The sequence below is a fragment of the Nicrophorus vespilloides genome, unplaced genomic scaffold (genome assembly GCF_001412225.1).
Source record: "Nicrophorus vespilloides isolate i.1.1-1 unplaced genomic scaffold, Nicve_v1.0, whole genome shotgun sequence".
Taxonomy (NCBI): Eukaryota; Metazoa; Arthropoda; class Insecta; order Coleoptera; family Silphidae; genus Nicrophorus; species Nicrophorus vespilloides.
Genome location: NW_017096633.1, coordinates 95,626 through 111,372, shown reverse-complemented (window position 1 = coordinate 111,372; position 15,747 = coordinate 95,626). Strand labels below are relative to the sequence as shown.

At 35.2% G+C, this 15,747-nt stretch overlaps 1 protein-coding gene across 1 annotated transcript; it reads right to left on the bottom strand.

The window, feature by feature from the left end:
- Positions 1-2,299: 2,299 nt before the first annotated feature.
- LOC108557640 (dynein heavy chain 7, axonemal-like) lies at positions 2,300-15,499 on the bottom strand. The gene is made up of 43 exons (XM_017914236.1): positions 15,189-15,499; positions 14,835-15,129; positions 14,489-14,778; positions 14,192-14,314; positions 13,986-14,139; positions 13,703-13,929; positions 13,371-13,644; positions 13,157-13,319; positions 12,842-13,099; positions 12,653-12,789; positions 12,367-12,597; positions 12,150-12,315; positions 11,955-12,100; positions 11,656-11,904; positions 11,442-11,602; positions 11,216-11,387; positions 10,969-11,148; positions 10,562-10,915; positions 10,309-10,506; positions 10,129-10,252; positions 9,898-10,073; positions 9,692-9,843; positions 9,486-9,633; positions 9,020-9,432; positions 8,700-8,955; positions 8,341-8,640; positions 8,061-8,290; positions 7,782-8,007; positions 6,980-7,730; positions 6,693-6,921; positions 5,927-6,633; positions 5,689-5,867; positions 5,445-5,635; positions 5,165-5,349; positions 4,794-5,092; positions 4,361-4,732; positions 4,149-4,305; positions 3,923-4,089; positions 3,416-3,650; positions 3,210-3,361; positions 2,766-2,903; positions 2,565-2,708; positions 2,300-2,506 (listed from the first exon to the last, which is right to left on the bottom strand). The coding sequence occupies exons 1-43, from the start codon at positions 15,497-15,499 to the stop codon at positions 2,300-2,302; spliced, it is 10,227 nt and encodes a 3,408-aa protein (XP_017769725.1).
- Positions 15,500-15,747: the final 248 nt, after the last annotated feature.

Here is a 15,747-nt window from a genome sequence, read left to right as displayed (position 1 = left end):
GAAAAAAATGTGAGGGTGAACGCGAAGGACTTCAAAGAAAACGAGGGTAACGAGTAAAGAATAACATCTCGTCGCAAATTATATGGGCAAAAGAAGGCTAAAACTGTAGTTGATGTAATTTTTCGGGGGGGCCAGGGCGCGCGGATGGAGCAGAGAAAAGGGGCATCCCCGCAGATCAATATCTAGCCGGGTGGCTGGAGCTGTTCCCATGGCAACCAGCTGCTGCGAGACGGTGTGACGCCCCCGATCCCGGGACCACCACGCCCTAACTAGGACAGAGCACAGAGCCACCCCTCTTCACATCCCTGCAACCCCGTTGCCGCACCGACGGGACTTTTCTCCCGCTGGAAATGTGCTTAATCGCTTTTCCAGTTGTCGTTGGGAAATTAATTACTACCGCACTAACGAAATTTTCTTTCCTTTCTATATACCTGCATTGTTACCGAAAAGCCAACAGACATTTTCAACACCAATAAAACCACGAACCAAAATGTACAAACTCAAACTTCCGATACACAAAAAATATTTGAAATCTTCAATTTCTTTCAATTAAACAAACTAACCGGAAATGAAATGATCATTTTTATTGTTAAAATATTGAACTATATAATAAATATTTTTTTTGATTTACTATATAAAGTAATTGATATTTAATGTTTGAATTTGTATCGATCAACAAAAATGTGATCGATTAGTCTTACTATATATAGCAAAGGTGCACTTTTTAATGCGTCCGTGTGTGAAATTGTAACAATAGAAATAAATGTAGCCTCCCGTTTCAGAGGGTGGCGTTTCTATTTATGTGCGCTTTGGGAGTAGCAATTCTTTGCCTTCGGTGGATGACGCAGCCTCCCCCGAAAATGGGGAGCGCGAGCGAAATACACACAGAAAAAAAAAGAAGATAATGCTGGAAACTGATTTTCCTTGGCACCGCAGCGCACGAAAACAGAAGCAAAATAATAATGGAGGGCAACAATGGAAAAGAAGAGAGCAAAAATTGTTGAATATAATCTGATTTGGGCCCCCGGAAGTCCCCATTATGTAAGTAACGTCTTAAGCTAATATAGAATGGTTGCCACGGGTTACGGGATCGATGATGTTCACCCCTGCCTGATGCTGCTCTATCCCGGGTAAAACCAGGTGACTCCCGGTTTATATGCAGTTCACTACAATAGTTCTGATCCGGGATCCACTCTTGCTTTAGCTCAGTCTCCACAGGAATTATCGTAACTGGAACTGGAGCCGAGGAGGAGTTGTCCACCACATGGTGACCGCTCATCTCCCCTCCGAGCAAGAAGCATCCCTCTTCTCTCTTATGCGTTAAGCACTTGACGAGCCCCCAAACGTTGCTCGTTCGTCGTTCATCAATTCATTAAATTTTCGGGCTGGGGCTGCTTTTATTTCGCCAGAACTCGGGCACTCAATTACGGCGCTTCGAATTTCCTCGAGTTAAAAAATAATTGGTTACAACATAAAAGGGAAATAGTAGAGCCTCTCTTTAAAAAAAAAATAACATAGAAAATTGAACAAAATTAATGAGATATCAGCGTATTAATTTCTCTTTGAAGCGCCGAGACCGGGCCGCCGTAATTAGCTTTATATTTCTAATTAAATTGACGTAATTTATTGCAGATATTCTTAATGCACCGCATACTTAATAATGCAATTCCACTCGGGAAAAATGGGATGTTGTAGTTGGTGCAAAACTTTTCCTCTTACCGGTTGCTTAATTACTTTTTCAAGCTATCTTTTATTTTTCAGTTCATCTCCGGAACAATTTAATATTTATATATTTTTATCTTCGAAATGATTAAAGTATATTATAAATAGAATGGGCATATTGTAAAAATACAGTGCAACTTAATTTTCATTAAAATATGTCTCCAGTGTACGTATATATAACTAAAATATGCATTTAATATTCCCTTCATTAAACGTAATATTAAAATACGACTTTCATTATATAAATTTACCGCAATACCTTTAAATAACAAAGAAATACTCCATGCAGATAATATAAAATAATTACGTTTATAATTAAAAGAAATAGGCAACTCTGTTGGAAAGAAACAAAGTTAGTCCGAATGTAAACGGTTTAAATTTATAACAAATCTGGACAAATTTATAACAAAAATTGTGATATTCACTTAGAAATAATTACATTAAAATTTCTTAGGAAATGCAAACAATCACTTACCTCTTAATAGAATACTAATATTTATAGTATTAAAAAAAAATAATAAATAAGACAAAAATCAATTTGTGATTTATAACAAATATAATATTGATAAAATATAAATTATTGAGATAGTTGACAAAGCATCGCAACGCCCCGCATCACCCAATGTTTTTGGGGCTTAATCGTTGGCAGGGTCATTGCAATAACAAAGTTGGTTGAATGCCCAGTAGTTGATAACACTCCTTTCCTTTCTGATGTTTTGTATATAGGACATAAGTAAGTGTGGCGTTCCTTGATATCCACTTTCTTCATCGGCTTCAACCAAATCTAAAACAACAAAAGCGTTTAATAAAATATATGAAAACTATATAGATTTAAACTGAACGTAAGGCATGGTATCGTATAACACTTTGGGAAGAGATTCATCCAAAACCATGGTTTCCCTATTCCAGCGAGCGCCGTCCAAGAATAAACCGTACACATAAACACCATCGTCCGGAGCTTTGTGCAGTTTTTCTTCTTTTCTCACCTAAATCAGAAGATATATAATATCATATTATTGGTATTGCATTAGCAATAATCGTACATCGTAATCGAATGCTAGTAAATCTATAGGAATGGTATATTTTCTAGCATAATTCTGTTGTGCTCCAGTTAAAAATGCTTGCGTAAAGAAAAATCCAGATATCCAAAATGTCTGTGGAGCACCTTTATTGAACCAAAGCTAAAAAAAAATAAGTCATTATTAACTCTATTAATTAGAAGGTTTAGCTGTCAATTATAAACCAATTTCAGTAAATCTGTAAAAATGTCTGCTCTTTGAAAATATTCAATTCACTTTATATTTAGTATTCTATTGTCTTATCATTTGAATATTCTTTTCTGCTTTAAATTGCTAATTTTTAAATTGCTTATTTGAATTTTAAATGTAGTCGGCGTCTTTAAATTTCCGAACAAGAATAATCACTTGCATTATTTCTTATTCTTGATAAAAAATATTTTTTTCATTATTATGATTACATTACGTTACCTGCAAGAAAGCCAGCCTCGAGAGAAAATCATTCACATAACTTCCTAGCGGTTTCAGAGACGGATAGGATTTTTTCGCCCACATATTCGGTATTTTACCAATCAAAACACTAGTGACGACCTCCTCTAAATCGAAAGACATCACAATTAAACCTGAAAATTTAACGTTTCATTATGTTTTCATTTTATAAAAAACGTCGAATATACCTTTTATTGCTTTTTTCACATTTCTCAAACTATCTCGAATCACGTTCAGCAAGTTATTAAAACGTCCCATCTCTTGAACTAGCACTGTGTTCATACTTTGAGAATATGAAGTTGGAAACTTTTCCATGGCTTTATCCCTATCAAAATTATCCGGCAACTTGTCCAAAATATCAGCGGCAACGTCAAGCACAATTTCATCTGTAGATTTTGCAGAAGTACCGCTAGATTGAGTATCCTAAATAATAATTAAAATATTAAAAACGTAAAATATAACCATTATTTGTAATATTGAATAATATAATACTTTTTTCTAATTACTTACTAATATCAATTTGAAAAGATCCTTTTTGTACGCATTTAAATATGTTATTATTATTGTATATATTTATTTGTTTAAAATAAACTTACCACGCGATCCTGGGTTTATTTAACAAATATAATTGTATGTATAAGTGTTTTAGGAAATTTTACAGCTATTTAAAAAAAAAGATTTTGTGTGTACATTACCTGAGTGAGCAAAGTGTTGGTGAACAACAGGCTAGTCTCCTGTTGATCTTTCATGATATCTGCGTTCTCGTTCATTCCAAACACCTCCGGATGAGTGATTAAAGGCAGCGATTTTGTATACGACATAAAAGCCTCGTAGTCTTTCTCGTCCGGGCAATAGTACTGGCCTTAAAATTAAAGTCAAAGTTACCAAAAAGACAAAACTAACAATCTTTTTCTTTTGTACCGGAAGGATCAAAGTCGTATTTTTCCAATTCAACGATGTCCTTACAGTAAAATTTCTGCAATATTGTAATTAAAGTCCTTCGATCCCAATCGTCAGTGACTCTGCCACCATAATTGCATTCTCCAGTCAAATATCGTAAAGCATCAAATTGCACATCCTGGAAAATAAATTATAACAATTCTAACAAGTAATATTATTGATCATTTGGATACATTGTATTCGTCCAAGAACATCTGTAACTGCATCACACTAATTCTCAAATCGGTTTCGTTAAACTCGTATTGAATATTCCAACCTAGAGGACCGAATTTCCTCCGCTCTTGAATCAATGCGTGGAAAAAGCATAGACCGTACAGGAGCCTTTTAAAGTTTCTACTCTGTTTGCAGCTCTCGAACCATTCCAAGTCCGATATTGGATCACTCAAATAGGATCTCGTTATATTCGCTCTCAGACCTTTCGGTGGCTCGTTTGTCATTTTCACGCCATTCTGCAGCACCAAAACCGGAAAATGTTCAGCCGGGTACGACGTCAGCCATAGTCGGAAATCGGGATGCGTCGTTTCAGAGGTAAAGTTTTCGCAAATCTGCGAAAATAATTTGCATTTAAAATACTATTCATTCGAAAATATCCGATATGAGAGGAACCTTCTCCAAAGTTGGCATAAAGCTTTTAGCTAAGTGGCAATTCTGCAGGACGACCCATGTGCCATTTTTAACTCCCTCGTCGATCAATCGAACAGCGATTGGTCCTTGACCCTGTCCCAAACTCAATGAGAACAAACGTGATGCACCGAAACCCTGATCATCGGCGAATTTTAATAAAACTGCCGTCGGATCTGCGCCCGGCGTTAAAACAAATATGAGCGGAATGCAGCAGTGGGAATCCGCGTAGGACGAGACCAAATCGAAAGGCGGAGGCTCGATAAATTGCTTTCCCAAATGATCTGTGACCGGAAAAAAAAACAACGGGGGAGCAAGAATAAAGTCCCATTCATTTCATTCATTTAGCAACGTACTTGCGACAAAATTCTGCACGCTGGGCACAACCTTATCAGGTCGCATGATCCGAATCACCAAAACCTTTTGGAACAGAGACAGTTTCGTCTCCCATGGGTCAGGTAATGGAAAATTGTGTGGCTCCGGCGCATCGAACAGTTGCCTCCATTGATCTTGCCTATTCGTGAAATGCTCCAAAATTCCGCTTCAAAGAAATAAATTTATCATAATTTAATTTAGTGTTTCTCTTTTAATAGTGTACTCATAATTATTCTATTAGTATCACCAATAGTAGCTTACTTGAAACTTGGATATTCATCTAACCTACATAACTCATCCCAACTTTTGGATACCAGCCAAGAGCTTGGATTAATATTTGGATTATCCAACCCAACTCCTCCAGTTAGCAAAAACATCCATTCGCTAGCGTCTATTTGATTACGACTTTTCATCAAATTAATATTCAATAGTAAAGAAAACAGTAATTTATCCTATAACATATAAACATAGTAGAATACATTTATGATATAAATAAGTTCAATACCTTTTCAAATAAACTACGACAAATATTTACATATAAAGAATATGTAAAGTATGTTTGTAAAATATTCAGCCTTTCGTTGACATCTTCGACGTGTTCGGTATTGTCAATTGCCGAACGGAACAAATTCATAAACCAAATCAATGAATATTGATACATCGGATCGATGTTGGCCAAATCCGCTAGAATTAGTATGCTCAACGTTAATAAAACTGAGAATGTAACACATGCGACCACGAACCGATTGTGAAGAACAAAATTGCGGAGTGAACTGCAATCGGGGTGTACTCTAGTCGAGCAGCATCTATTTGCCTTTCTGTTATTTCAGCTATAGCTTGTTTTGCCGCAATTTCATTCGATACGGTTTTCGAAGAGCTTAAAATTTGCACGGCTGTTTCATCTTCCAGAATGTTACCCTCCGATTCACTCAATACTTCCAAAATTCGATCCTCGATTTCCTTTAATAATCTTTTGTTTTCGGCGCTCTGCAGAATCATTTGGTTTTTCTCAGATTCCAGATCAGGTCGTTCTTTTGCAACTGTAATTCCTAACAGTTGATCTTCCAATCCAACTGTGGTGATCATGAAATTGACTAGAGTCACTTTAACTGCAACTTCGGGCATATAGTGGGGATTCCTCAATTTTGTAGTTATGTAGAATCGGAAAGCCGTATTGTATTCAACTATGGTATCGCCCAATTTTAAACACAGCGCTCCGCTCTGTTTAAATGTTTGTTGTCCCAAAACGGGCTCTAAAATGGCATCCAATTCTTCACCGATATTCTCTAATAAGACTGGTTGACCAAATTGAATGGCGTTTTCCAAAATCCGGACGTAATCGCTTTGATTCAATCTGATGATGGCAATGTTATTGGCTTTCTCCATGTTCTTTACCCACTTGTTAGCCTGTCCTTGAGGATCTATCATTAAAGCCCATCTTCTTGCATTCCTGAAAATTACATATAGAAATCCAGATTTCATCAACAAAAACTACTAGAAAAGAAATACGTTATAATAATTCCATTATCAATACTATAGCTGTCTGATGGTAAACCAAAGATATTCCACTGCCTAATGACTACAGCTTCTCCTAAAATAGCAGTGAGCTGAAAATCCTGAGCGCAAACAATTCCATAATTCGTCAGTAAAGCAACCCATTCTTCAATTTGCTTCACTCTAAACAACATTGTAAATGGTCCCAAATAGGCGACAACTGCTGAGCTGATTAATACATCACCTATAACATTTAACATAAATTTCAGCAATACAACTAAAAAGTGTATTACTTATATTACCAGTTAAAACATGATATCTTTGACCTAAACTTTTAGCAGTTGCTAACCAACGGCCTTTCTCGCCGCCCAAACCTCCAATCAACTCTTGCGCTCTTTGCAACTTTAAAGCACATAGAGTCACTTCAGCATTCAACCCATCCAATTTTTTATTTTCTGCATCCAATGTCACTTCCAAATTGGCAACTCTTTCTCTAGCTGCCCGCAACTGAGCCCTTTTTATTTCTAACTCGGCCATGCACTTCTGGAAATCTGATTCAGCCGCCGCCAAAGCAATTTTCTTTGGTGCAACAACCTTGGCAACTTTGTCATATTTCGATATGGCAATGGTCCACTTGCACAATCCCTCGCAAGCCGTTGACACGTATTTAATTTTTTCAGGATCAAAATTCTCATCACACAAAATCTTTTCTGACAGTTTTTGCATAACTCTTGGAGGAATGTTATCTTTGTCGAATTGCAATAAACTATCTAAGAATTTCATGTCACCAAGTACACGTTTTGATGGTCCCCAGTAATCGTCGACAGTGCCCATACCACTTGGAGCCGGCACACGATCAGGTTTAACGTCTTTCAATATGCATATACCTTCCATGACCAATTTTATTCCTTTTGGTGGATTTTTCATTGTTTTTACGATTGTAATATCGGCCGGGGTAAGAGTATTCAAAGCAGCCATAGCCGCTTCCAAAATTGGAAGTGCTTCTGCCAAGTTAGCATCGCACTCATCTTTTATAGCCCCTGCCGCTTTTGCCTGAAAAAAATAGTTTAACCAAATCGTAATAATTAATAAATTCATTAATACCTGTTCATTAGCGATAGCTTCATCGATCATAACATTTTGCTCGACGATAGCAGCCTCCGCAGTTTCAACTTCCACCTTCTTCATAGTTAGAGCAACGGCTTCAGCTGCTAATACTAAAGCAGGCTGCAGAGCGGCCAAACTAGTTTGCATAATTGAAATTTGCGAACCGGCATGCTCCAACTTCTCTAAACCAATTTCATATCTTTTTTTGCCAACCAGAATTTCGCTACATAATAATAGTATTAACATAGTGTCACTTCCATAACTCTGTAAACTTACTCTCGCTTTTTATCCAAAAATGATTTAAACGTACTTATAAGTTCTAAATACGATGTTGGAGTTACGTATGTTTTCCTTTTCAATCTAGACCAAAACTCAATAGAAAGTGTTTCTGTGGATGAATGAAAGAACTGACACATTTCAATACAAACGTGTCTCTCTCGTTTTTTCAATTCAACCTCGCCTAAGAAACGAGTAGCCACTGCCAATAAAGCATCTTCAGGCCACGGCTAAAATTATGCATCACAAACATGTTAAATGTTGCATTTATTTAACTCACCTGAAACCAATCGATAGTGCAACAGTTCACAATAGCAGGGAACTTTCGTATTCGATTTCGAAATCCATCGCCGATTGGAGACATAGCCAGAACGACGTGCAACTGGTCACGAATTATTTGAATAAAGAAATTGAACAGAGCCACTGGACTTCCATCTGTTTGCAAGGATTTATCCCGTTGTCTATCTAACTGTCGCATCTTCTCGCATATTTCAATCTTCTCGTCCATGGCAAACAGATTTGGCACTTCACCAGAGTTTAGCAAATTACTTATATCTTCCAGAAATGATTCTTCTTTTAACTATATTAATTTGATTTATCAGTACTTTATTCAATTCAAGAGCAATATATGAAATTTACCTGCGTATCGGTGAACAGAAATATGGCATGCTGATCCGATGCACTGGCTTTTCTCAGAATCACTTTTATGTCTTCGTGCCACTCATAAGCTCCATATTGTCTAGTTAACTCCACTTGAAACAGCTCGTATTCTGAAATATGCGCCGCCAAGCGAGTTAACGATTGTCTTCCAGATCCTCCCACGCCCACCAACAATGCATGGTTTCTAGGTTGCTTCACAATCCTACAAATTCTAGTCAGATGCTCGATTGCAAATCTAAAATTACAAATTTATTGTATAACATCAGTTTATTATATAATTTAATAAAAAAAATACTTACTGAAATAATACTAAATTCATTGGTTTCTTTGACATAGAATTATATTCACGTAAGTAACCTTCGACGACCTCACGTAACATTTCCAAATCATCTACTTCCATGTACCATCTATGATCATTGATGAAATCGCAGTAAACTAATTCCCGCAATTCCATTTCTCCGATTTTATAGGCTTCTATTCCAGTCAGAGCGGTTTTCGAGAACCTGGACTTATTACGATATAATTTTTTAAATAGCGTATTTAGATTTTCTTCCAATCTGCTACGCGCAACATCGTGCAATGTATTATATAACCAATCTCTATCAGCGTCGTCTACTAAACGATCTGCATACACTCTTAATATTTCATGAACCCATAGTCGCTTGAAAGAAGAGGGATCTAGCATCGTCTCTGGTACCGAAAGCAAAACACCCTTAAACATAATTCAAAAGTAAAAAATGAATTTACCTAAGCAGAATCAAATACCAAAATAACTCTTGAGAAATCACGTAAGTTGAAAAGATAGTGAGATTTTGCAGGTGTCGGGAGTAAATTTTTACGACTTAACTTATATACATCCAAAGTTGCTGGAACTATCTGTTCGACGATCATATCAAAATGTCTTGCAAAACCTCTAAAATATAAATAAATATTTGATATAAACTGGATAATATATAGGAATGTTTCCTTACTGAACTTCCAAGTGCCAGTTCATGATTTTGGTATAAATGCTTATCATGACTTCATCGGGAAATTCATCGATACACACATGGTTGAAATGTCGCAAAAACCTTGGTGTAATAGAATTAGCTCCACTAGTAGGAGGACCCATAGCACAGATAAACTAAAAAAAATAGTTATCCTATATTGCACAAAGAATAGCAACTTATAAAAATACTTGTATTTCAATCAATTTCATTGGCACTATCTCTTTGCGATCGTACCAAATTTGATGATCAAACCACTGTCTCAGTAATTCTATAGGTGGTTGAGCACCATACGTTTCTTTTAAGGGCATGCTGACATCATCAACAAATATGACACTTTTCTTTCCAACTGGTGGACCATAGACACCTAAAAATATTATATTTGAGAAACCTTGAAAATTATGTATATTCATTGTTAACACCTTTACGTCTTTTATCTAATTTACTCATAATTATATCCTGAGTTTGGTTAGCCGATGTTTGCGCCGAAAAATTTATGAATAAAGGCTTATACAGATTATTATCATTCTTCTTCAAAAGAAAATCCTAAAATAATATATTAAATGCATAAAATGCAGTAAAAAAATAATGTGAGAAATTACTATAACATAAACCGATTTCCCAGTTCCAGTTGGTCCAATAAACATTGCTGCTTTTTCGTGCGTTACGAAGAGTTGCATCAGAGCCATATTTCTAACAGTTTCGATCGTCGGGATGATTATTTGATTGACAGGTATATCTTTGGGAATTGGAGGGAGGTTTTCAAGATCATCAGACCATTTCACCCATTTTCCTTTGCTCTATTTATAATGTAAACAATAATTATTCTAAACTTAGAAGAATAAAGTTACTTACTTCTTTTATGTATCTATAGTCGAAAATAGTTTCAGCAAGGGGTAAACCAAATATGTAAGGCTTTTCAGGTTTTTGAATTTCAAAGGGTATACCGAGATCTTCTGTAACTTCCTCCGGAAATTCCTTTTCCAGTAAACCACGGAACATTACGTTGAACTTTTTCCTGCTCTCTCCATCTAATGTACCTCCCATTCCCCAAATGCACGAAAAGAAAAACACACCTTCTAATTGTGCGCGCACATCTAAATCGCTTATTTGTTCAACATATTTTTCATCCTTGAAATCATCGAGGAAACAGTCGAAAATATTCATTGTAGATCTCATAAGATTAGAGTCCGAAGTCGGCGACATTTCCTGACAATTATAACAAATAAAGAAATATACACATAGATATTAGTATTACTAACCTTAACACCTCCTTTCCTTATAAGCCACAACAAAGGATCTGCAAATCTTTTGAATACTCCTTTCAACATGTTTTTGGTGAAATCCGTTATCGTTGGTGGTAAAGTATTCAACCAAGATTTCAATAATGGTTTCCAGCCTAAGGAAAGAGGTTCTAAATAAATCATTCCACACCTTGAAACCTAAAACGAGTTTTTCTATTATAGATAATTTCATATAAATTATGATTTGTTGACGTATTGAACATACAGTTGCTGGTGAAGCTACTTCCAAGTCCATAGGTTCAAAAATTAAATTTGTCGTTGGTGCTAATTGGATAATTTCGCCAGACATCAAGCACAGCTTTTTATTATCATCCAGCACTGTATTCATATTTTCAATCCATATTGCATCAACAGGTCCATCAAATATTAACCATTTTCTAAAAAATGTAATTATATAAGTATTTTATAGAATACAATCGAACAAAATTTACCTTTCGGTTGTTGTGGACATAGCAAATTGTCGGTAACTAACAGCCAAAACACCATCATACCATTCGTGTGAAACTGCATCGAATTGACCGTACAGTTGTCCCATAGTAATAGACTTAGGATTCATCACTGTATAAATGGCTCGATGCTCGTTCATTCCACCCTTAAAATAGTGAAAATAATATAATTTTCGAATTCAATTATGCAAAAACAAACTCGTTCTTCGATTAATCCCAAGGCGTCAGCTAATACTCTGTAGCTAGTAGTTTTTCCTCCGAATGGTAATCCGACTAACATTAATCCATGTCTCACGATAATCATTTCATATAGTTGCTGTATTTTTTCCAACAAAAATGGTGTATTCTGTATATTAACAGTTTTACATGTATCATCAACTGCTTTATTTAATATTTCGTAATCCGGTGTTGGCAGGATCACACCAGGAAATAAATCAGATGTAATACCCTAATAATATCATGTGTAAAATCATACATTAAAAGTTCAATTAAATTTACCTGAAATAGAGGAACATCGGGAACTAAAAACTTTGCCAAATTGACATCTTTAATAGATCTTAACACCAATATATCTTCCTTTTCATTTGGATAACGTAATTTCAAAGTACCAGCTGCTCGAAGTACTGACTTAACTGCTCTCATACCTACAAAAGTATATTAATATTAAATAAAGTACTATACTCTACTAGTTACCATAATCATAGTGGCACTGAGATGATAACTGCTCTGAGCACAATCTGTAAGTTGCTACAATTTTAACAGCCATTGGTTTTGCATCCAAGAATCCATAGGAGTATAACTCAATCTCGGATATTAAAGCGTAATCCGGAACCATCATAGCAACCGATCTAAACAATGCCTAAAATATAAGAAAAATTAAATATATATTCATTTCTATTTGACAATTCACTTTTAGATTATCGGGTAATTCCGATCTTCCTGCATAACCAGGATTCATGGTAATAAATACAGCGCAAGACGGATCCAAATTCAATTCAGTTCCTTCAAAAATGAGCTTTCTGTTACCGGAATTAATACCTCTTTGAATTGTTAATATCTGTTGTGCCACCACTGAAAGCACCTCCAGATCAATTCGGTTGAACTCATCGAAGCAGGACCAAGCACCGCATGATGCAAGACCCTATCAAACAACAAATGTTATGAGAGATATTCAATATATAAAATTGTGATAATACCTTAAAGAATTTGCCCAGAGCTATGTAATCTAGACCGTCGGAGCAGTTAAATACAACACATTGTTTTGCAACGGCTTTGGCCAAATCTTTTGTAGTTTCTGTTTTACCAGTTCCTGCAGGTCCTTCAGGAGCACCACCTGAATTATGTTTTTGTTATAACAATGGAAATATTACAACACACGTAATTACCCAGATGTAGATGAAGAGCTCCAAACAAAGTTCTGAAGCATCTATCAGTTAAGGGTGTAATAACTAATCTTGCGGTATTTCCTAAATACTCGTAGCCATACATCAATGTGGAATTTATCATTCTTGTTGCCATTTCATTCATCTCCCAATAATAACGAATTTGACATAACCATTGGAAATCATTTGTATTGTTAACTTCTAAAGATATTAATTCCGATAATGTATCTCTGGCATGCACATCGAGTACCACTAAAGCACCTAAAAAGTTTAAATTAAAAATATTATTTTTAAAATAGAATTATTTTATAAACATACCTAATGTGATTCTGTTTTGTAAATTCAATCTTCCTCGCACTAAATCTACCACTTTAGATATTTGGAAATTACATTTTCGCAAATACTCTTTCATTGCTGGTACATTTGTTTCAATTGCTACATGGACTTCCAAAGTCCAATACGCCATAGCAACACATTGAACCTGAAACATATTTATATTAATATATATTGTAATAAATTTTAATAAAATTACCGTTTGTCCTGGCCATTTGAGCACCCAAACTTGTCTATCGCAGTGAGGATAATCCTCGGTAGCATCTTTAACCATTTTATGGACTGACTTTTTCATATCTGTTTCAAGTTCCAATAACCACTTTTCTACCTGTCCCCTAGCTAGTGCAGTTTGTATAACGTCGACTAACAATACTGATTCTCCTTCACTGGAATTCATCATAGTAACATCCAGATCTTCAGTGAATTCCAAAGTAGCAATTCCTTCGAAACATTTCTTAAGATGAGGTTGAACTCTAAAATAATAATAATGAAGGTTATTAGATCATAAGCTACCATTAATTCTGATAATACCTTGTGGGATCTTTAGTTTCCGAAAGAATTTCGAGTAATTCATCATTGGATAAAAAGAAGAATCGCGGAAAATAAAGGCGTTTCTTTTCCAAATAGTCATTAAGTCCTTTCTGAATAACATCCAATAAGCTGCTGCACTTCTTCAAGCGTTCCGACATTTTGTCAATCTCAATAACTGAAAGTACTTTTGGGTCTGCAAAAACACTTTTCATTATATCCCTCCATATCTATGAAAATAAACAGTCTCTAACTATTACTGCTATAAAATGATAATAATCATTACTTTATCGACTGACGAAAATCGTCGTCCTTCTTCGGGCATTTGCTGTTGGATATCCGGAGACGAAAAGATTGGTTCTAAATACATCCAAGTTCCTTGAACTCTCAACCAATCATCCAATATATCTTCTAGCAACATAAGTTTATATTCCCATTGCCTGTAATTAATTTCTTATTGTTTATTAATTAAATAGTTCATAATATACTAACAAAATTTCTGCTTCGAATGGTTTTATGTAAGGAGAACTTTTCATTGTTTGAGTTTTGATAATGTGATCATCCAAAAGCACTTGTATTTCATCGATAGCCGAAATTATGTAAGTTCCAGTATCTCTGCAATTATAAGAATGTAAAAATAACTAAAAATATATTCCATATAATGAAAGGGCGACGCCGCAAGTATTTCAAAAAAGACGAGAATTCATAAATTTCCGGCCGCAAATATGCCGGCAATTTCAGTGACTACCTTTTCTTCATATTGCGCTCAATAAAAAATATATATAATACTTGTATATTAGAACTGAAAATTCCATTTCCGCCCATTCGCCCATCATTTTGATCAGATTCCTCTCGAGGTTGTTTTCTTTGGTCGCGGCTTCGGAAATAGCTTCGAACTCGCTGATGTAATCATCCAATTCGTAATCAATGATTTTGGCAAGAGTGAGCTCGTTGTCGACCACAATTGGAAACCCAACGATTTCAGATATTTTAGCCCAATGTCTTGGTTTCATGCCCGGATTACCTAGCGTTTGAATTATGGGCATGTTCTCCTTGAACTCTTCAATTTGTTCCCTGACCTAAATATGAAATAATTCAATAGAAATAAAATTAAGCAATTTAAAGATATTTTTACATTCGTTGCAAGACCATGCGTTGCTGGTCGATCGACAAACTGCTTTTCTAATTTATAAACAGTTCTGTAGTACTGTGCAACATCCTGATCGATTTGTTCTGGTTCGTGAGTTCCAACAGTCGAATTCATCCAAAGTTCATATTTTTCGGTGAACTCTACAGCATTATCGTATAGAGATTTGTAAGGTTTCAATTTATCATGAATGATCTTCCTTTGTGGATACTGTGATTCTTCAAGCTTAAACGAAACTTCCTCTTCATTAAAGGCATCGATTCTCTCCATTGCCGTAATCAATCTACGAATATTAATATATTGTAGCTTACATTTGTGCAATGAATTATAATTCTAAATAACCTGTTATCTAATTGAGTTGCCTTTTTATGATATTTCGGTAACTCTTCAATATTTCCATTATATTGTAATTCATCGACCATTCTGGCATAAAGTTCTAAATCTTCAATGAACTTCTCTATTTTTGTTGCCAATAATTCTTGGAATTCTTGTGTCTTTTGATCAATTATTTCCCTATTTTTTTCCAAGACTTTTGGCATATCTAAAAATCTATAAAATGTATCATTGTTCTGATCAAGGTCTTCTTCAGTAAAGAGATAATGATCTGATAAAAATAATATATATTTCATCACGTCCCTTAATTTATCTTCCATCTCTAATAAATCCACATCAATTATTTTATTCGTTGTTGCAATCAGAGCCATTAATTCCGCAGTATTATTAGGTATTTTTAATATTTTGATTTCAACCAATTTATATTCTTCCCTTAAACTAAAATATATTTTGTAACATTTTATATTTTTTTTACTTTCATTATACTTGCTGTTTGCAATCAATTTGATAATCGTCAATCATTTTGCGCAGTAATTTTTGCCGTAACGATTCAATTATATCAACTATG